Source organism: Pelodiscus sinensis, chromosome 15 (genome assembly GCF_049634645.1).
Source record: "Pelodiscus sinensis isolate JC-2024 chromosome 15, ASM4963464v1, whole genome shotgun sequence".
In the NCBI taxonomy this organism is placed as follows: domain Eukaryota; kingdom Metazoa; phylum Chordata; order Testudines; family Trionychidae; genus Pelodiscus; species Pelodiscus sinensis.
In genome coordinates, this window is record NC_134725.1 from 36738694 (window position 1) to 36762432 (window position 23739).

Below are 23739 nucleotides of genomic sequence, written 5' to 3' on the forward strand. Positions count from 1 at the left end.
AGATAGAAAGTACGCCATTTCTCCAGTCTGTCTCTTCAAATTTGAAAGGACACTGCAAGGTCATAACAAAACAAAATTTAAGTTTTATGAACAAACTATTAGAGAAAAAAAACAATGTTTCTAAGAAGGTTTTTTTTTTTTAAAAGGACAATGTTACTTATTTAACATCCATAAATGTTTCAGGAACTTTACAGACATATATAATGAAACGTCTCTGCATGGAATACTAGTGGAGAATTTTGACAATCCTTATATTAATTAGGTATGTGTCACCTCAAAAAATGTAGGGATAAAGTCTCTAGACATCATAAATGACTGCTTCTTAGAGCAATTTGTCCTAGAACCCACAAGGGGAGAGGCAATTCCTTATTAAGTCCAAAGTGGATCATAGAATCTGGTCCAAGAGGTGAATACAGCTGGACTATTTGGCAGTAGCAACCATGGCATAATTAAAATTTAACATAGTTGCAGGGAGAAAAATGCCAAAGAAACTTACCACAGTAGCATTTACCTTCAAAAAAGGGAACTACACAAAAGTGAGAAAAATAGTAAAATGGACATTAAAAGGAACAATGAAAAGGGAGAAATGCCTGCATACTTCATGGAGATGATGTATAAGCACCACAATGGAGGCTTAAATTAAATGTATACTCCCCAAATAAAAATAGCCAATTGATATAGTTTATTCGGACTTTCAGAGAGTCTTTGGGTACGCCTGGGATGAGGCATACCTGGGTGGTCGACAAATGCCTTTGATGTCGACACCTGCGCGTCCAGACTACCGTGCTGAGCCGACAAACAGCTGATCGGCTCAGCGTGACAGCCATGTAAATTTAAATGAAGCGGCGATTATTTAAATCGCTGCTTCATTTTCCTATGTCTGGTAGCCTAATCTACATGCCTCTGCCGCCAGAGGCATGTAGTCTAGACGTACCCTTTGACAAGCTCCCACAACAAAGGTGCTTAAGAAAAGTAAGGATCGTGGGTTAAAAAGGAACTTTCTCTCAGTTACCACCCACTTAGTAAAAGATGGCATAAATGGTCTTCACAATGTAGAGGGGTAAATAAAGGAGTCCCCAAGGACCTGTACTTATTAAACTTCATCCTATTTACCGCAGACCATTTTTCCAGTTTGTCCAGATCATTTTGAATTATAACCCTATCCTCCAAAACACTAGCAACCTCTCCCAGCTTAGTATCATCTGCAAACTCTCTTTACCAATATCTAAATCATTGATGAAGATATTGAACAGAACTAGTTCCAAAACAGACCCCTGCAGAACCCCACTTGTCATGCCCTTCCAGGATGATTGTGAACGGTTAATAACTACTCTGAAAAGATATCCAGCCAGTTATGCCCTCATAGTAATCCCATCTAGATAATAAATAATAAGACAGAAAAATATGAAAATGCCATTATATAAATCCATGGTACGCCCACATCTTAAGTAGTGCATGCAGTTCTGGTCTCCCCTTCTCAAAGATATATGAAAATTGGAAAAGATGCAGAGAAAGGCAACAGATGTTATTGGGGGTATAGAATAGCTCCAGTATGAGGAGAGATTAAAATGCCAGTGACTATTCCAGTTTAGAAAAGAGATGAATAAAAAGGGATATTATAGAGGCCTATAAAACCATGAAAGCAAATAGGAAAGTGTTATTTACCTCTTCACATAACACAAGAACTAGGGATCACTTAATGAAATTATCAAGCATCAGGTTTAAAACAAAAGCATTTTTTCCCCACACAATGCAAAGTCGATCTGTGAAACTTATTGCCAGAAGATTCTGTGAAAACCAAAATTATAAACGAGTTGATAAAATGATTCGAAAAGCCCATGAAGGATAGGTTCATTAAATGTATTGCCCAGGAAGGTCAGGGATTCAATCCCATGCTTTTGTGTTACTAAACCTCCAACTGCCAGAAGATGGGACTAGACCAGGCCTGGACAAAATATGGCCTGCAGGCCGAATACGGCCCACCAAGCCACCGGATCCTGCCCCACAGATGCTGTTGGGAGCCCCAAGCATGCTCTCTACTTACCTTGCACCACCCACATGCCACTCAGAAACAGGGCTGCAAGGCGGTTTTCTTTAAAAACTATGAGTCAGGAGGGAAAGCTTTAGGAGCAGTTCCCAATCCCAGCACAACCCTTTTGGCCGGTTTCTAGCCAGAAAGTGGCCAATGGGAGATGCCTGTTTCAACGGCAGGCAGCGAGGAAGCACAAGGGGCTCCAGAGCTCATGGCTGCAGCCTGCACAAGGGCAGGGCAGGCAGCAGTGATGACACTAAGCTGTGTGGCAGCAAAACTTCACAGGTGATTCATCAGCCCTGCCCAGTCAGAGGCACTTGCAGGGGGCTGACTGACTGGGCAGGGCTGATTAATCACCTGTGAAGCTGTGATGCCATGCAGTTTAGAAGAGGGAACATTGGCTGGCAGGGAGACTGCTTCAGGATGGGCTGCTGACTGATAAGTCCCCTGGCCAGACCCTGCCTCTGACATCCCAGCCCCTTCCTTCCCCAACCCTCTGTCCCTCACTCCTATACCCAAATCCTCTTTCCCACCTCCTATACCCATATCCCCTCCCAGATCTGGCACTCCAAACCCCTTCCCCAGATCAGTCCCCTCCTGTACCCCAATTCCCTGCCCTATATCACAATCCAACCCCCTGTACCCCTATCCAGTGCCCCAGGTCACAACTCCTTCCCTCACCCCCAAGCTCCCTTCTACACCCAACCTCCATCCCATGATATTAATGGAGGAGGTGCAGGGGTCTGGAAGTTTATGGCCCTTAACTACTTTCCAAATTCTTGGAGTGGCCCCATCAAAAATTATTGTCCACCCCTGGACTAGACAATAGGGGATACATCATTTGAAATTGCCCTATTCTATTCCTTTCCTCCTGGTATTAGCTGCTATCAGATACAGAATATTGGGCAAGATGGATCAGTGGTCTGATCCAGATGGTCATTCTTATGAAGAGCTTACAAACTAATAGGATAATTTACAGATAAGGGGCAGAAGGAAAAGGGGACACTAAAGATTTTTTTTATTGAACCATGCTTAAATCATGTTGTTTACTGTTTCTTAACTTCATATCAAACTGTCACTTTTTTTCATCTGTGTCAGTTTTGTCTGTTCTGTCTTTGCTCATTTTCTCTCTTTGCAGCATAACTTGTTTAAAAGAATCCCATTCATTATTTTTAATCCAGAATATGTAGTATTATGTCTACATGAGATCCTGACATTAAAATAGGCCCAGAAGTTGAAAACTATCCTATTTTTTATAATCCCATATAAGTGAAAATCCAAAATGCAAATAGCATCGCTAGTGGAAAGCAAAGCAGATTTTCAATGCTGTTTTTCAATTTTACTACACAGTACATGTTCTTTGGCAAGAAGATAAGGAAATTGTTTTTTAAAATACAATTTTTAACATTTTACATTCAGATAAAAAAATCATAAATGAAATAAGCTATTATACTGAAGCCAGTTTGTGTCATACTTAGGAACATATACTGATTACGTCAGTTTGATAAAGAAAATAATAAAGACTGATAAGGATGAAGAGTATAACAGAAAATAAATGAAGGGTGTGAGGTGCATTAATTAAAGCAATAAAGCCCAAAATAAAGATCCAAGCAGTAAGCGCAAAACAAAATTCATAGATTTCATTGTGTATGCAAGTGTTGGGATTCTAACAGATACTCGTTTACACTGCATCTAGGCTTGCAAATACTGGGTTGGACTCATGCTACTGTGTCCATTTCTGATTACTCCAGTAGAGCAGCAGCTGGGATGATGAACTATGGCTATAAAGCTTGCTTGCTTAGATAAAGCCTAACAGGATAAAGAAACTATACCCTTGGGGTACAGTCTTCAACCACTTCTTTCAGGCCCCCTGATTAATGACTACAAAGAAAGGCTACTTGAAAGAAACAAGGAGTCTTGTAGGCAAATGTCTAATACCACAAAAGACCATGAAAGACCTTATCCAGATTTTCCATCTGTTCCAATGTGGGAGACTTCTTAGCTCTGCTACAGTCTTGTTTTTTGTTTAAATGGTATAAGAAAGAAACCTTGGGGGAATCCCTTCTCATAGCCATATCTTTGTCCATGGCCCAGAAACAGAGCAATATTCCCCCTCCCCCCAGCTCCCTCAGGCAACGTTCACCAGAGGTATTGCTAAAGAGCAAAGAAAGATGCTACCTATATAACGAAAGTCTGAATGCATCACCTCTGCAGCAACAGAGCTCAAGAACAGAAACTCTGACCCAGTCTACTGTGGTGAAGAAAACAGCCGAAGTGCACAATCCGCTCCACCAAACTACATCCTAGCAATTCTGCTAAAAGAATCAAGCCCAAAACTCCCATCAAAAGAGGTTTGTAGATAATAAAATGCCTTCCTCTGTGCAGTTGACCTAGTTTTCATATCATGGAATGATAGCTAACAAGGCAATATCAATCTGCTTGATTCTGCTACATTACTTGCTGGCTTTTCTCACTCTTTTGAAGATTACCCACGTGAATCTCTCCCAGATTTATTTTTAATGAGCATGTCATACATAACCTTTCTATCCGGGAAGCAAATTATTAGGGTCATACTAGAGATGTGATAATATATATATTTAAATGGTTAACTTATGAGCCTGAGCCTCCCTTCCACACTGCTGCCTCTATCGCAGGCAGCAATGCGGGGAAGGGCAGATTGCAGACAGGAGCTGGTGTGCACATGGACTAGCTTTTGAGCTGGCCTCTGTCTTCAATCTGCCCCCCTACCTGCACTGCTGCCTGTGTCACAGAGGCAGCAGCATGGAGGGGCTGGCACGAGCATGTGCTTAAAGTAAGCCACTTGCCCCCTACCGTCCCTCACGCTGCTGCTTCTGACAGAGAGGTAGCAGTGGGAGGTGGCTCCCCAGGAGCCACTGCATGCAGGGAGCTGACTTAAAAGCCAGCTCCCCACACACACCAGCTCTGTGGGAGCCACCTTGCCCTATGTAAATGTGTAACCGCAAACATTTTCAGCAGTTACATGTTTATCTTAATAAATGCATTTCAACATCTCTAGTGCATACTGCCAGGGCACTAGCCTTGGGCCTCATTTGGAGTCTCAGCCCCCACATTTTGCATCTACTTCTGGCCAAACATACAAGGCCTGAGCACTTCAACTTTAACATTACTGGGAGTTGCAACAGGGTAAGAGGACTTCTCCTATATCTCCTCCCAGATATGCCCACATCCATTTTGGTTAACAAGCAATTCAGGCTTTTTGTAGAATGAGAAACAGAAAGGTACACTATCTACCACACCTAAAACTCAAGCAGATCAGAATCCAGTCTAGTCATTCACATGGTATATTAAATCTAAAGCTAAAGACAGATACACTCAGGTGCTCAGACACCAGTTATGAGCCTAGTCATTCTCTTGAGTAATTTATACAAGCACAGGATCTCTCACTCTACAAACACTTACCAAAGAAACAGCTGTGAATAATTTGATTAAGCTTAACAAGAGTAATGGACACACAGAGAGATGAATATGAACCCTGTTGGCTTTAAGGTACTATTGGAAATGCTACTCTGCTTCTGGAGTTATAGAATCAACTAATTCATTCCAGCTACCAAGTGAAAACTGACAGAAAAAGGCACGAAAGGGAGAAAGCAACTGAGGGCTTGATAAACTGCAACATGGTTTGAGATCTACAAGAAGAAACTGCAGATTTCTAAAGACACAACTGCCTGGTTGTGAAGGTAGGTGTTACAGGTGTCAATTCTCTTGATGCATTAACATTTTGCTATCCTCTGCAAATATAAGTAGGACACAGATTTATCACATCCTGAAAACCAAAGCAATAACCAAGCAATCTAGTCCAGCCAGAGCTGGAAAATGTATAAGCCAACACTGAGTCAGACTTGCCAAGTAAGGACACTTCCCCAGATAGCCCCGCCCAATAGCAAGTATTCCATGGTCTCTGCCTGATCTAGATATTTATCAGGCAGAACAACAAGTGAGGTACCTAGCTTTATAGGTAGAGGAATATCACAGAAGCAGAAGAATAAATGTTACCTAACAAACCTATATGGGAGAGAAGAAGTGGGTAGTCTAGGAGGATGGGCAGCCTAGGTGGGGTTAGGCACAAGTATTGAGTGCTTCGCTTCAAGCGCTCTGCCTCTGAAATAAACTAGGATGAATCTTTGCTACCAGCCTCAACTTGCTGAGCTAGTCCTACAACGACACACAGTTGTCAGTTTAAAATCCAAAAAAGTATCCAACATAATGGTAACAGTCCTGAACTACTGCACTCTGAGTAATTTCTTAATCCAAAAGTTTAATATATTAGAACCCAGTTTAGGGAACTCAACTTCTCAGATTTCCTCCCATCCTGAATGCTAAATTCATCTGTAAATGAAGCACTATTACTTGTGATTGTTCAGTATATTTTGAAGGCCTCAAAAGCAATCACTAGCTGCCAGATACAAGATAGTAATTTCAATATGAAAGGCAATAGACAACCTGAACAGCTCAAGTCTGACAACCCAAGTATTGCGTAAGTGAATGAGAAAGTGTTTTCAAACTTTAATATGTACGAATAAGCTTCAAAATGAATTTCTCAGCTGTCCCATCAGGGATTGGCACACATTTCTCCAGATTTCCCCTTGAGATCCTGCCAGCTCCTCCAGCCAACCAGCCAATAAGTCAACAAGTAAAACTGCCACAGTGTCCTGGTACCAAAGCATGCAGTTTGCAGTAAGGGGTAAAAAACTAAAACTAATATCCAGATATTTCAATGTGTTCATTTGATTTTAAATCCTTATCTTGTGGTGCCAATTACAGTTTTCCCAGCATCTGTTTTAACAAAGGCTTACAGGTTCAAAACATACTTCCTTTGTGTTATAGATGTTCTGCCTCTTCAAACCCTTTCCCATTTCAGGTCAAAGTTATTATCCTGTACAACTGCAGTACAGAACCCTTCCATACAGACTCCAGGTAGTGTTCAGTTTGCTAAGAGTTATCTACATTAGGGATTGTAAATATCGGTTAAATGAATAGTCGAGCAACCTCATGAATTCTTATCGGTTAGTCGGTTATTCTATAGTCCCTGGGGCGGAACCAGCAGCAGTGCGAGGTGCCAGGCAAGAGCTAATCCGCAAGGGAAACCAGTTTAAAAACCAGCTCCTCTTGCAGACTGGTCCTTGTCGCCCTGTGCTGTTGCCTCTGATAAAGAAGCAGCAGTGCGGGATGGCATCAGCCCTTCTCTGGGGGGAGGGTTAAGCTCCTGGACCCGGAGCGAACCGGAACTGAGCTGGGCTCCTAATACACTTTAAATGCAGAGCCACAGCGGGGGTAGATCCCAGATCCAGCGTGAGCCAGAACTGAGGCGGGCTGCTGGCCGGCCCACTAAAAAATTTACTAGTTTTGGAGGGAGGAAAATGCGTGTAGTCTATAGCATTAACATATAAGCTTTTGCTTATTGGTTAACTAGTTAATCAACTGCACTATTACATCCCTAGTCTACGTAGCAGAGAAAACTCACCTGCTTGCCAGTGTCTGCTGACTCTGGCTCCTACTGCAGGGCTCCCACATTTACCTATAGACTTCTGGGTTCAGGCTGAAGCCTGATACCTGAGATCCCCCTACCCTGCAGAACCCCAAATTCCAGTCCAAGGCTGAAAGTCTACAGAGCAATGAGACAGTCCTGCACCATGAGCCTGAGTCACCTAAGCCAACTAGGGGATTTTATTTATTGTGTATACTAGGGCTAGTCAACTTTGGAAGTTCTGGGGACCACAGTGATACTCACAGCACATGCCAAGGACCGCAACTTAAGCACAGTTGCATATACATGCAAATATATATGCAAATAGAGTAGCTTCTTTCACACTGACGGCAAGACTACACAACATGCAGGCCCCATTTAAGTCAGTTCTGCAGATATTAATAAAATGCAATAGTTACCCAAATTCCATCCATATGACAGCACTTTCAGGGTGTGTCTAAACTACATGGCTCCATCGATGGAGCCATGTGGATTAGGCTGATGGGCAAAGGGAAATGAAGCCCGCGATGTAAATAACTGATTTAAAGGCTTTCCTTGTCGACCAATCCCCATCTAGACTGCCGCTTTTTGCTGGCAAAGTGCCGCATCGGCAAAAAGCAGCAGCCATTTCTATTCAAATGAAACGCGGGATATTTAAATCCCTGCTTCATTTGCAATAGCGATGTGCCGAATCTACATCCCTCTGTTGGCAGAGGGGTGTAGTTTAGACACACCCTAAGTTACAACACAAAACATTACAGTTACTGTACCTTTCTGGTGAAATTTTTAGCACTGAGATGGCTCCTGGAAAACTCTACACACCTTAGGTTAGGAAAGCTTACAGCTGTCAGCACAGTGCTGATGGTTCATGTTTTATGAAAGCAGTAGAAGATAGCTTTCATTGTAAGAGGTAGAAGACATCGTGAACTGACTATTTTCTCCCCCGCTTGCAAAGCAAATACAGTCTGTGTGAAACTGTAAATACTTTCACCATAAACATTATGGCATCCTACTTATACAACAATTCTCTCAACTCAATAAGTCAATCCTCTTGGAGGTAGACAGTTTATATATTTGCATTGTCATTTCATGAGAAGATAAATGATCATTCCTCATGTTTTAACTTCCCTCATACAAAATTAGCTGTTGTTAATCAATACAGTATAGCAAAGAGGTATTCATGTACCAGGGTGACTGTGATGGTAGAGAAAAAATTACTTGTAAATTAGGGCACATAGCCTACAGTCTAGAGCAGGGCTACTCAACATGCGGCTCATTGGCCATATCAGCCCGTGGTCCGTTTGTTTGCGGCCCACGGGTGGGAGCCAAAACAAAAAAGTAGTCAATATACTGGTCTTCGGTTGATATATGTTTTAGTAGTTAAATTCCCATACTGTCATTGCTCATTGAAAGTGCTGTCATATGGTTGGAATTTGGGTAAATACTGCATTTTATTAATGCCCACTGAACTGACTTAAATGTAGCCTGTATGTTGTGTAGTCTTGCTTTAATCTTTGTATTCATGCCCGTCAGTGTAAAAAGCTATTTGCATATACTTGCGTATATATGTGCAACAACACTTAAGTTGAGGCCCTCAGCATGTGCTGTGAGTATCACTGTGGTCCCCGGGGCTTCCAAAGTTGAGTAGTCCTGGTTTAGAGCACGAAATCAGCAGCCAGCAGTCCTGTGTTCCAGTTCCAAGTCTGTCACTGAATGAACCTCAGCAAGTCACTTTCCATGCCTCAGTTTCACAATCTGTGAACTGAGAATATTTATCTACTTTGCTGGACACTGTAACATTTCATTGAGAAAGGTGCAGGTTAACGACTTCACTGATGCAAAGTGTTTAGGGAGAACTTCAACTTGCTGGTTTTGCTGGTATTTACCACTCTGAATGGTTTCTAAAGAAAACATCAGTTGCTCTACTATGGACTCCAGGACTGATTTTTTTTTATTAATGACAATCTCCTATACTAAGGGCCAGTCTACACTACCACTTACGTTGATGTAACTCATGTCCCTCAAGGACATGAAACAGACACTGTACTGAGACACATTTTACAGCAACCTATGTACTGTCTATACCAGTGCTATGTTGGTGGGACAGAGTCTCCTGTCAACATAGCGTGTCTTCACCACACTGGCAACAGCTGTTACTAGTGCTACATTGGTACAGTTTAGTATAGAGTTGCCATCATCTACATAAATTGCCAGTCTGTCTTGGCTCAGTAGGGACAGATCACTCTCTGATTTTAACCAAGATAAGGCACACAGTTTGTAATGGATGTAGTTAGTATCAGTAGAGGTTATCAGCCTTGGATGTGTCTGCCCTATGTCCAATTCCCAAATCTGGAATAATTTAGGATGTCAATGCTTTGCTAGTTTTATATGGTAAAGAAATATTTCAAAATATAGCATTTCAAGATATCAGGTTTGTATATTCACATGAGACATAATGGGTTTCCAAAGACTCAAACACACAGTAACTATGGCAACAATACAGAAGAGACAGGATGTGCAACAGGGGCAAGGGGGTTCACAATTTTAAATATTTTGATCAAGAATGACTTGAAGTATCATTTCTACAGATGGCTTGTCCCAGGGATTGTGTTTGCTGTGTATTTCTTACATGAATAAGGAGATAAAGAACTTTCAAAAGAAATCCCAAGTAAGAGCCTTTGAAACAGTTGTGGTGATGGGGGAAAAGGTCCTCTCTAACACAGGCTACTGAACATTCACAAAGTGCTAGATAATAACCATGGCAACCTCTGGAGGCAAGTCATATCAATCCCAAAGTGGCACTAAACCTATATGTTCAGAAACCATATGTTATCTTGTAGAACCTATGAGCCCAGTCGTGACCAAGGATGCCACTGTGAATGATGCTGTAAAAACAGAACAAAAGACGGTCCCTGCACCAGAGAGCTTATAATCTGAGACATGAGACAACAGATGGGGGTGTTCAAGAAAATAGTGAGATCACATTACTTATAACTCACATAAAATTGAAAGGTTACTGGAATCAAATATCCATTCTTAAAGACAATGGATTTGAACCAACAAGAGCCAGAGAATTCCAGGTGAAAGCTGCTAATTCCCATCCTCTAAACAATATCAGACTTGTTTTAAATTTCATTTTCATTGCTTTTTACAGTGAATTATAGAAGGGAAAAAAGAAAAGACTAATTATAATGGATTAAAAGAGAACCAGCTCAATGACACAAACTATTCTGTTTCTTCCAAACATAAGATACCAAGCACCATCACCAGGACTTCCTGTTCTGTTCAGACCAAATGTAGCCTTTCAGCACACGCCAGAATTCCTCCTACAGAACCATTACATCAGTCCATTGGAAAGTCAGAATGCATAGTTTAAAAAAAAAGATATTCTAATATGGATGAAACAAGCAGAATTTGTAATTCTTGAACTGCCAATTATTTCAACTACAGAATTAAAATAGTCCAAAAAAGTGTAATTAAAAGGATTCTTCCTTCCACCCCCTCAGCCTCCACAAAATAAACTCAGGTAACTCAATCTTGGAATATGTTGCCTTGGAAAACATGCAAAAATTCTCATTCCTTTCCCTGGTGGTCCTTCCTTTAAACTATAGACCTAACCTGATCTCTCTCTCTATACAGTATATAAAAAAAAATTACTGTGGAACAACAGAGTGACATCACCACATCATCTATGTCCTCATGCTGCCACCATCTTCATTTGCTTGCTGCAGCCAGCCTCAGTGCTGTCCACTCCAAGCATGGGCTGCTCCAGCTCCCACTTCACTCCCTGGGGGGCTGTGCCATCCCAGCTTGACCCTCCCCCAGGCTGTGCCAGGTCCCCTCCACTATCCAAGCCTGATCCCAGACCACTCCAAGTCCCCTCCACGAGCTAAACCCGACTTTCCGCAAACCCCCTCACCTCTTCTTTTGAGACCCTGCACCCTCAGCCCACTCCTATACCTTTCCCAGCCACCCACCCCAGCTAGACACCTACCCCCAGCCTAATCCTGCCCCCTTTCCCCTGGCCAGACACCTACTCCCAGAGAAGGGGGGGTTACAAGTAGAGGGCACAGCACCCTAGTCTTATTTAGTTCAAACTTGTGCCTTTTCTTGCTTTTTGGGGGGGGGGGGTGCATTAACAACAATCAAAAGGGGGAGAGGGATTCACAGCACATTTTTAATGTCTTTTTTTTCTGCTTACTTCTAATAAAAGAAATTCAGGTCCTGTTGATCTTGGAAAATTGAGGCTAATGACATTCCAGAATCAAAAGGGCTTTACATTTGTTTACATTTTTGTTTTGACTACACCTTCACACCCTTTAACTTCAATGACTAATTCATATTTTGGATTAAAGATATCTATGTCAAAGGTCCAGCAAACACCATTATACATCATATCACTATTGCAAGCAGAGAGATACTGAATAGATTCTAGGCACTTTGCATTGCTTCATTACTTAAAATATATACAGTTATATACACATTTTGTAAACTGAAGAAACAAACTTCACCTACTAACATAACTACTGACCCTCTAAAACATAAGCAGAACTTCCAGAAGCTCTCACATCTGAGTCATTGGGCATTCCTGACCAGAGCAGTAGTGACCAGGAGATACCACCATCTGTCATTTGTTCAGTGGCTGATATGAAAGGAGTTGCATGGTTTCAGTACATTTCCCACTGAATAGCTATGAACGTCTCATAAACCAGAACTAGCCCTCTTTTAACAAACTCTAAGATTAAAGATACAGATATTTTCCATGCTATCAGTAATCCCTTGAGTTCGGAATTCAGAGACAATGGTGAGGCAGCGTGGAACTGGCACTGATATACCTCTCAGTGAGACACCTTTTGTGAGCGTCACTGCCACTTTTTAAAGCAGGTCAAAAAGACATGGACTAAGATTAAAACGTTTTTTAAAAAAATCTAAATTGTTTTACTGAAGTTTGACAATATGGGCACAGGATGAAATAAAAACTCATCCAAAAGAGGATTCAGATTAGTCAGAGAACAGACAGGAAGTTCTTAATGTGGCACACCTAGAATAACCAACTTTCAAAAAGCAGCCACCCTGAATCACTTCAGTTAAACTAAGTCTGTTATACTTTAGTTCTGCTATCAAGAGCTAATCCTAATAACTGTACCATCACTTGCCCTTTATCTATTATAGCACTACAAAAAATACCAATTCAAATTTCACCAGTCTGACATTCTGATTCTTAAAGTATGCTAAATAGTTGATGTAGCTGTGGACTTTAAACGAGCAGTTTCCAACCAGCCTGACTCAATAGTCTGTAACCACAAGGCAAGTGGGTTCAAACTTTTTTGGGGGAAGGAGGCAGCAGAGTTTAGGTGAAACACAGTACATTAACATTTTGTTCATATACACTTGACGATTTTAAACTAGAGCACTTCATACCCTCAGTGACATGCTATTCCACTACAGCCTTAAGGAGACACTGAAATATTCATAAGAATGTTAAGCCTAAACATTAAAAAATTATTTTAAAACAATCAGAAGAATGTGCTTGTGAGTTTGCATGAAGTGACATTCTTCATCATAGAAGCGGTGGATAGGTGATCACACGAAGCAGAAGACTCAGCCAGGAAGTGTTTTGCTCATGTCCTCAAAATAGGAAGCTGGTACCCAAACTCATTTTATTCTACAGAGGCAATAGTAAAATTGAAAAATGGTCACTTAAATGCTCCTGGAACTAAAATGTAATGTTGTACTTAAATGTGACATTTTATGAAGTTGCTATTAAAATCTTAAGCTAACTGATTGTTAAAGGTTTATATATCCTTCCTGCTCTCCTCTGCCATATCACTAAGGAAAGCAGATATTTTATTCTTTTGAGCATTCTATTTCATTGCTATTATACTGAATCTCTGCCTCGTGCTTGGAGTGAATCCAAGATGTGACAGATGCAATAAGCATGAAGATTTAACTTGAAAAACCCAATGATGTTTGAAAAGGCAGCTAACTAGAAGACAGAGTAATCCCAACACAGTACATAAAAAGAGACACAATTGCTGATTAAAGCAATCTGTGTGCAAGGCTGCATATGACCATTAAAAATTTACCACTCTGAAGAGTGATATCAGAAACAAACACAAGACAGATACTACCATATGCATATTATGGACGGTTGGGTCTTACGCTAGTTACCGCAAATACACAAAAAATAAGCCTGCTTTGCCTTTGTCACACCAGTACTTGATCTTTCACCGTTGTGCATACAACCTTTAGCAAACATGAATATTACCTATAACAAGATGTGTCAGTGAGCATACAGTAACCTGTTTTTCCTCTTTGGTGCGTGAAAGCCTTTCAATTCTTGCTGTTAAAAATCCACTTTTTATATCCTGTAAGGTATTTGCCATTTTTTCTGTCCACACATCCTTATTACATATGGACATGTTTAATTCCTATGGCATGCACTGTGTCAATTGACAGAGCTTTCCACAATCTCCAACGTGAACACATGGCTTCTACTATTATGCTTTTCTTACATATTTATGTAAATAGAGATTAACATCAAATAGTTTAGTTATAACCATCCAAAGGCTAAATAAGGACTGGCACAGTAAATAGGCTGCATCAGTTAACAGTTTTCAAAAACAAGTTATCCTGTATACCTCTAACATCTTAAGCCTGATTATGCAAACCTGCATGTGTAGCTCCAACTCATGTATGCATGTCCAGGATTGAGACTTTAAATTAATAATACAAAAAGATCCTACAACTAATGCACATCTATTGTTTTGAACAATAAAGTGCACCAATCATTTTTACTTTTGTTTCCAGTCAGCTTGTAGTCCATTTCTTTATCAGGTTCTCATACACTGTCACAATACTGCATTGTCTGTAGCTGAAACACTACAATGGAATGTTTTGTTTGTTTGTTTTAAGAAAATGGTGGCTATTATATTTTGATTTATGGGAAATATTTCTATTGATTTCTAATTTTGTAGAAACTTTTTAATAAAGCAGTAATTAAGGCCAACAATTTATACCCCCTTAATTCCAATCTTTCACTTAGAAGCATTCAGGGAAAGTACCTTTTGATATGGGAATCAAACCCAAAGAAAACTCTTCACATAGTTCTTTGCTTTCCTTGGCTTTCAAGAGGATAGAATACGCATCAAAATGGCATGACATCTACTATACCAACACGATACAGCATTACACAGCAACAGAAGAGCCTTCATAAGGTGAGATGCACATTATAGAGAGTTGACTAATACATCTGCTTGTACATAGTCAACAATTTGCAAAACAATACAAAAAAACAGATTTATTCTCATGTATCAATACATATCATGTCACTCCTTCAGCCTAATGACTCAGAATGCATCACCATGAGCAAACTGCAATGCAAAAGTCATAAATGAAAAACATACAAGGGGGAAAGGCATGACTTTTTCCACAAGAAGGGCCAGTAGCGTGTGTGCAATTTTTAAAATCAAGATTGGATATTCTTCTAAAAGGAATGCTTAGATATTATTTTGGGCAAGTTCTAAAGCCTACCTTATATAACTCCATCTAGATCACAATGGTCCCTTCCTCTTTGAACTCCACGAATTTATACCTCTGAGTTCTCACTTTCTTGAAGAGACATCCACTCTCCTTCTTTCCTCCATACAGAGAGTCAGAAGTCAACTCACAAATTTTCACTTATCTATAGGAAGCCTTTATTGTGAATTAATTTTAAGAAATATTTTATTGTATCTCTCCGGGGGAAAATAATTCTGCTGTGTGTTCCATGAGCCATTTAAAAGCTCACTCATACTTTTCAGAAATATCCCCTATTCAGATTCTCCACAGGCCTAGTTATCTGTCACAGCATCCCACTTTTAACATGGAAAGAGCTTTAATAATCACAGCTAGACTGCCTGGCCTGCAGAGAAGATGCACACAGGAAGATTTCATTCAATATCAATAGCAAATATAAAGCATCTTATTTATCAGAGCTCAGTCTCCAAAATTTCCCTTTGTTTCCCTTGATCATCAGAGAACGTACGCTCTCTTATTAGTTCCTGCAATTAGCCATTCACCTTTGTCCTTAGATATACAAACTAAATCCACTGGAAGACAAGACAGTACCCTCTCCTCCCTAATCCAACACAGAGTGAACACTTCTAAAGCCCTCAATCCATATACATACGGATAGCTCCAACCCCAACCCAACCCCATTTACAATCTCTTTAAACACCGAACTCCTACATGCTTCTGGCTTCTATCCCACCTCATCAAACCTATGCAGCACCCCTAGCCCCTGCGGCCAGCTTTCACCCCACCAGCCCGCATGCAGCAACTACGTTCCCCCAAGCCTTCATCTTCCCATTCAGCACCTCTCCCCCCCGCGCCCCGCTCCTGCCCCAGACCAGCACCCAGCCTCTTCCCCACCTTGCCCCCACTGCCCGCGCCTGGCCCCCGCCCTCTCGCCTTCCACCCCTCTCACGGCCACTCACCGCACAGTGCCCGCCCGCTGCGCACCAGTGTCCCGACCTGCGCTCGCGCCTCAGCCCGGCGGAGCCGCCACCGCCGCCTCCCGCCGCCTGATTCCGACTGACCACGGCCAAGGGCTGGGAGCAGCGCCGGCTCCAGCCCCGCCCCTAAGCCCGGCCCCGCCCCTTTCCCCAAACACTAGCCTCCCCGCCTCTCCGGCCAAACACTGAGCGGCATCCTGAACGGCCAATCGCAGCGAGGGGCGGGGCGGCCACTCTGAGGGAACCCGGAACGCCGTTGCCCCAGCCTCCCCACACCGGCGCGCCCGCGGGGCGGAGCCAAGCAGCAACCTACCCCTCCCCCCCGCACCCTCGGTCTGGCCTCCCGTCTGCGCCTCAGAGACCCGACAGCCGCCGCCTCCCTAGCCCCGTGCAAGCCCTGCGGGTCCTCCGCTCGGCTAGGAGCGGCCCGAGCCGGGCTGTGCTGACAGGCTGCGCCTCACAGACTCCGCCCCCGCTGCCACACCACAGCCAGTACCCGCCCACCATAGCCCCGCCCCGCCCCCGTCATGCCAACCGCCGCCCTACCACACCCCTCGCCCCTCCCCCACTGTCTGGCCACAGCCCTGCCCCCACACCCAACCACCGCCCTCACTCCCCTCCCCCACTGTCTGACCACAGCCCTGCCCCCCCGCCACACCCAACCACCGCCCACACACCCCTCCCCCACCTGACCACAGCCCTGCCCCCCCGCCACACCCAACCACCGCCCTCACACCCCTCCCCCACTGTCTGACCACAGCCCTGCCCCCTCGCCACACCCAACCACCGCCCTCACACCCCTCCCCCACTGTCTGACCACAGCCCTGCCCCCCCGCCACACCCAACCACCGCCCTCACACCCCTCCCCCACCTGACCACAGCCCTGCCCCCCCCGCCACACCCAACCACCGCCCTCACACCCCTCCCCCCACCTGACCACAGCCCTGCCCCCCCCCGCCACACCCAACCACCGCCCTCACACCCCTCCCCCCACCTGACCACAGCCCTGCCCCCCCCCCGCCACATCCAACCACCGCCCTCACACCCCTCCCCCCACCTGACCACAGCCCTGCCCCCCCTGCCACACCCAACCACCGCCCTCACACCCCTCCCCCACCTGACCACAGCCCTGCCCCCCCGCCACACCCAACCACCGCCCTCACACCCCTCCCCCCACCTGACCACAGCCCTGCCCCCCCGCCACACCCAACCACCGCCCGCACACCCCTCCCCCCACCTGACCACAGCCCTGCCCTCCCGCCACACCCAACCACCGCCCTCACACCCCTCCCCCACCTGACCACAGCCCTGCCCCCCCCGCCACATCCAACCACCGCCCTCACACCCCTCCCCCCACCTGACCACAGCCCTGCCCCCCCCGCCACACCCAACCACCGCCCTCACACCCCTCCCCCACCTGACCACAGCCCTGCCCCCCCGCCACATCCAACCACCGCCCTCACACCCCTCTCCCCACCTGACCACAGCCCTGCCCCCCGCCACACCCAACCACCGCCCTCACACTCCTCCCCCCACCTGACCACAGCCCTGCCCCCGCCACACCCAACCACCGCCCTCACACCCCTCCCCCCACCTGACCACAGCCCTGCCCCCGCCACACCCAACCACCGCCCTCACACCCCTCCCCCACCTGACCACAGCCCTGCCCCCGCCACACTCAACCACCGCCCTCACACCCCTCCCCCCGTCTGACCACAGCCCTGCCCCCCGCCACACCCAACCACCGCCCTCACACCCCTCCCCCACCTGACCACAGCCCTGCCCCCCCGCCACACCCAACCACCGCCCTCACACCCCTCCCCCCACCTGACCACAGCCCTGCCCCCCCGCCACACCCAACCACCGCCCGCACACCCCTCCCCCCACCTGACCACAGCCCTGCCCTCCCGCCACACCCAACCACCGCCCTCACACCCCTCCCCCACCTGACCACAGCCCTGCCCCCCCCGCCACATCCAACCACCGCCCTCACACCCCTCCCCCCACCTGACCACAGCCCTGCCCCCCCCGCCACACCCAACCACCGCCCTCACACCCCTCCCCCACCTGACCACAGCCCTGCCCCCCCGCCACATCCAACCACCGCCCTCACACCCCTCTCCCCACCTGACCACAGCCCTGCCCCCCGCCACACCCAACCACCGCCCTCACACTCCTCCCCCCACCTGACCACAGCCCTGCCCCCGCCACACCCAACCACCGCCCTCACACCCCTCCCCCCACCTGACCACAGCCCTGCCCCCGCCACACCCAACCACCGCCCTCACACCCCTCCCCCACCTGACCACAGCCCTGCCCCCGCCACACTCAACCACCGCCCTCACACCCCTCCCCCCGTCTGACCACAGCCCTGCCCCCCGCCACACCCAACCACCGCCCTCACACCCCTCCCCCACCTGACCACAGCCCTGCCCCCCGCCACACCCAACCACCGCCCTCACACCCCTCTCCCCCGTCTGATCACATCCTTGTCCCCCCCCGCCCTACCCAACCACTGCTCTCACACCTCTCCTCTCTCCCACACTGTCTGACCACAGCCCTGCCCCCTGCCACGCCCAACCACTGCCCTCTCACCCCTCACCATGCTCCCACTGCCTCACCACAGCCCTGCTCCACCGCCCTACCCAACCACCGCCCTCACATGCCTCACCACCCCCCACTGTCTCACCACAGCCCTGCTGCCTCCCCAGCCAGGAGCCACCCACTTCCACTCTTGCCCTGCCTCCAGCCTTGCTGATTCATCACTCTACCACACTCAGGGACCTGCCCACAGTACTGGGCACTGACCGCCATGCACTGCTCCACACTGCCCAGCCCTGCTCTCCCCCCATATCAGCACTGCCCACTCTGCACCTCCCATGCTGGTCCCTGCCTGCCATACACCCAGTGTTCCCAGCTGGTTGCCTCCTGTGCCAGTGGGTGTCTGGAGGATTCTGGCCCTGAAAGCAGGGGCTGGTCACTACACCAACTGAAATAGTAATTTGAAGGTGTGTCACAAGAGCCAGGAGTGATGGACGTGCATGCTATGGTGATGTAAGCATCCTATTAGCGATGACGGGCGTGCATGCAAAAGTAATGGATGCACACACCTTGGCAATGGATGCGCGCACGATGGTCACGCAGCCTGTGGCAATGAATATGTGCCCATAGGAGCAATAGACAGACACACCATTAAAGGGGCATGTAACCTTCAGTCTTGCTGGCATCTTCTGACATTTAGAGGCATCACTGTGCACTCATGCCTCACTGGCTGTTACCATATGTGCATGTAAAACCCATATAACTGGACCTGTAGTAGCAAAACCCAGCACACCCCAGTACATATAGATTCCCGGACATACAGCCAGCAAAGTGAAAGTTTCAAATAGTTGACTTATGCCACACAAAAATAAAAATCGAACTCCAGAGCCATTAGTAATTCTATTTAACAACATAACCAGCGTGTTGTTTTCTTCATATGGTGGCAGAAGTAGACCACAAATAATGGTTGCATAACACTTTTCAGAAGAAACAAAGAAGCCAATGGTCTTAAAACCCAAAGATTTCACCTCCAGCCTTAAAAATAAATTCACATATTTGGATGTTGACATCACTTAGGTACAGAATTTTTATCTCTGTTGTTCAATGAAATAACCTAAAATAGAGATTTATATAATAGATCATCACTGACTTCAGTGTAGATATGCAGCAAATGTCAGTGTTCCCAACATAGGAAGTTACACTAGGTTTTATTCTTCTGTTCCCGGAAGGCACATTAAGCATATTCAAATAGGGTATGTCTAGACTACATGGCTCCATTGACGGACCCATGTAAACTAGTTTACCCGGCATAGGCAAAGAAGCAGGGATTTAAATAATCCCGCTTCATTAAAATAAACATGTCTGCCACGCTGTGCCGACTGATCAGCTGATCTGGCACAGCGCGGTAGTCTAGACGTGGATCGGTCGGCTGGAGTAGCCTTTGCCGACTGATCCTGCTTCCCCAGCCAACCGATCCGTGACTAGATTACCGCAGTTATGCCAGATCAGCTGATCGTCGGCACAGCGCGGCAGCCTTGTTTATTTTAATGAAGCAGGGATTATTTAAATCCCCGCTTCTTTGCCTATGCCCGGTAAACTAGTTTACATGGCTCCGTTGACCGACATACCGATAGTGATGGATAGTCTAGACATACCCATAGTGATGGATCAATGCTTATAGCTCAGAATGATGCCACAAAACAAAAGACCAATTTTGGCTCCTTATATTGTTTGAAAATACTGACCAAATTTGTCTGCTTACATTTAGACACTTACTTGATTTTCAGAAGGACTGACCACCCACCCACAGTTCCAATTAACATCACTCAAGTTTTAAAACTGTCTCTCAATTCACTGATACACTGGGATAAGAACCCTGTAAAATAAAGTGGCCCATTTTGTGCTGCTTGTTACAAACCCCAGGAGGTTTATTTGTAAAGGGTATACATAGTGCATGACAGATAAGAGTGCAAGACACTCAAATAGAGTCTCAGCAGAGACAATTTATCACAACTCTTGTTGGCTTATCTGGGTCACAAGTGTCAGAAACATCAGCATGTACAGTAGCTCCAAGTCAAAACAAACATATGAAACCTGACAAAAGTTTAACCACAACTTTGATAAGTGGAAAGATCTTCTTTGTTACAAACACCACCACATTTCTAATAGTCACTCCACGCAAAAATTAGATTTAAAGGTGATGCCTTCCGCATGTAACATTTTGGGAGCAAGATCTTGCTGCTGAAATACAGTGTAGCAAATTTCCTCTCCATTCTGATCCACAAAAATCCCTTCATCATCAAAAAATAAACACTATAAAAAGCAATTTAGCACTACCTCGGTCATATTGCAGTTAAACCTTTTCATCTTAGCATACTTGAATTGTGTTTCATATTTTACACACACATAGGGAATCAACAGTAGAGATGGATCTAGAATCTGAGTGCTTTGACTGTCAATCCCCTTGCTATTAATCCGCTAGAAAACATACATCTGAGTTGCTTTGCCAATCTCTGGGGAACAACAGCCTCTGTTATAACACATTACACACAGGGTAAGGTAGCACAGGGAGTGAATAAGAATTTTGGGAAAGACACAAACACTAGGGGTCACCAAATGAAATTAATAGGCAGAGCCAGGTTTAAAACAAAAAAAATACTTCTTCATACTAACATACTGTCATCGCATGAAACTCTTTGCTAGAGGCTGTTGTGAAGGCCAAAACTATAACAGAGTTCTAAACAGAGCTAGGTAAACTCATGGAGGACAGGTCCATCAATGACTATTAGCCAGGATGGGCAGGAATGATGTCCCTAGCCTGTTTGTCAAGAGCTGGGAATGGGTGACTGGGGGTGGATCACTTTAATGATCATCTGTTCTGTTCACTCCCTCTGGGGCAGCTGGCATTGGCCACGGCTGGGAGACAGGATACTGGGATACATGGACCTTTGATCTGATCCAGTCTGATTGTTCTTATCCCTGCAGTTTTAGGTGGACGTTTAGAAGGATATAATAAACTCAGCTCAAATTTGGTTACCTATCTCTTCAAAACCTGCCATGATCTCTTCAATGACCACAACTGACCAGGGCCTTTCAACCAAAAGACACCATACAGTTTCTCAGTGAAGTCATGCTGGGACATTCACTCAGTACTGAAAAGGAAGAAAGGAAGACATCAACCCTCAACACTATTTCCTACAGCATCTAGAGGGAAAGGACCAAATATTGCTCAAATTCTGTCCTAGGACAATGAGCTGATTAGGAGTTGGTATGGCTGCAGACATACAGAGACATCATAAACTTTAATAGAGTGTTTTAATCAAAATAGAGAAAATAAATATAAGATCATATATTAATTCTTCAATTCCCCTCAGTGCAGTCATCTTCACTATTTGTAGGCTAAAACTCTTCGTAAAAGCATGTTGCTTGCAACTACAAAGCATATAAATATATTAGCCTGACAATGTAGCATTTTAAGACATCACATTAAAGGTTAATTTTCTCCCCATGAAATTTATGTTTACTATTAAAATCTATGTACAGGCAGTCCCCGGGTTATGTACAAGATAGGGACTGTAGGTTTGTTCTTAAGTTGAATTTGTATGTAAGTCGGAACTGGTACATATTGTAGGGGAAACTCTAGCCAAACATTTCTCCAGAGCTCAGTTTTATTCTCCCAAACCTCACTTCCCTCAGTCCTTTATTCTCAAGCTGAGGTGTCTGCTGAAAAAAGCTGTTCTGCGTCTCCCTGGTCTGCTGGGGGGGCGCTAGCTTCGCGTCTCCCTGGTCTGCTGGGGGGAAGCAGCTAGTGCGGGGTTGCCTCACCCCGTTTGTAAGTAGGGATCCGATGTAAGTCGGATCCATGTAACCCGGGGACTGCCTGTAGTTAGAAAGATTACACAACAGAGTTTATATTCCTAAATCATCTCACCACTATCAGGAGGACTAGAAGTTTAACTTTATCCACTGGCATGTAGCAAAAGGGACATATAGAAATGCGTCAAGTTGAGCTGTTCACAATTTTATCTACTCCCCCTTGTCTCCCACACACACTCCATATGATAAACCTTATAATTCCTTTGCAGAAAGGAAGCAGAGCAAATCATCAGTCACACACATTAAGCCCTAATTCTGAAAGCCACGTCAGCTGCTACATTTTGCTAACTTGCAAACACAATGGAGTCTGGATTAACCGATATCCAGTAATCCGACACTCCGCTTTATCCGACCCTGCAGCTCCCGGGGACTGCAGGGTCGGATACAGCACGGGCCGAGAGAACGGCCCCGCTTGCTGCCTCGTCACTCTCTAGGAGAAGCTGCTGCTGCCGCTGCTGCCAGAACGCTTCCAGGGTAACAACTGAGCAAGGGAACAACTGATGCCACTCCTGCGGGGTGAGATGACTTCATCCCCGGCAGGAGCGGCATCAGCTCTTCCTTTGCTCTCTACAGTAGTCGGTATCATCCGACATATTCAGTAATCCAACCATGTGTTGGTCCCGTTTAGGTCGGATGATAGGGACTCTACCGTACTTCTCTATTCTACCAGTGCAATAATGATTTTACATGATTTTGTTCATGTATCTCAAAGTGCTTTACAAGTAATTAATTTGTTATTCCTCACTGTTTTCCTGGTAGAGAAATCAAAGTGTGTGGTCTGATTTAGACTTCAGAAAAGTCTAACAAAAATCAAACCAGGAGTGGCCTGGCCCAAGATTAATGCAGAACTAGAACAGATATCAGGAGTCTTGACTTTCAGGTCCTACTTTAGCCATTCTATCTATCCAATCCTAACAAGGTATGTATGTGTGTTGGTATTTTAAGGGAGGGAAATGGGGGAAACATACTTTTAAATGAAAACTATAAAGTACAAATTATTTGCTTGAGGGATGTAGCTTGCTCTCATCTTACTCGGATGTATCCTGCATGGGAAAGTATATGGGAGCAGGTAATGGCAGAACAAATGCAATGCCCTATTGCATCTCCAGCTGGGGCGAACTTTTCTTTGTCCTTTTGACCTTGCTCCGTGTAATTGTACACTGCTGGTTGCCCATTGGTAGGAAGGATAGATTAGTGTCGGTACTTTTGAACAGATGAGCAACATATCAACTACAGCAGTTCAAAACAGCAGTTATACATCAAAGGATGAATTTGGCACAAATACTTCA

At 45.2% G+C, this 23739-nt stretch overlaps 1 protein-coding gene across 5 annotated transcripts in view; it reads right to left on the bottom strand.

Moving 5' to 3' along the window:
- The window catches only part of CORO1C (coronin 1C), a 95971-nt gene that overhangs the window by 64843 nt on the left and 7389 nt on the right, over positions 1-23739 (bottom strand). The window contains exon 1 of one of the 5 annotated variants that reach the window (XM_006112595.4): positions 16016-16174. The exons of 1 other annotated variant lie outside the window; for it this stretch is intronic. Coding sequence is in view for 1 of the 4 variants with exons in the window: in XM_075898776.1 (XP_075754891.1) it covers positions 2045-2060 (16 nt within the window). In the remaining 3 variants the exon portion in view is untranslated. Of the gene's footprint in view, positions 1-2044; positions 2213-15071; positions 15474-16015; positions 16175-23739 lie in introns of those variants that run through there. 3 more of the 5 variants (XM_075898777.1, XM_025190616.2, XM_075898776.1) reach the window with 3 other exon arrangements.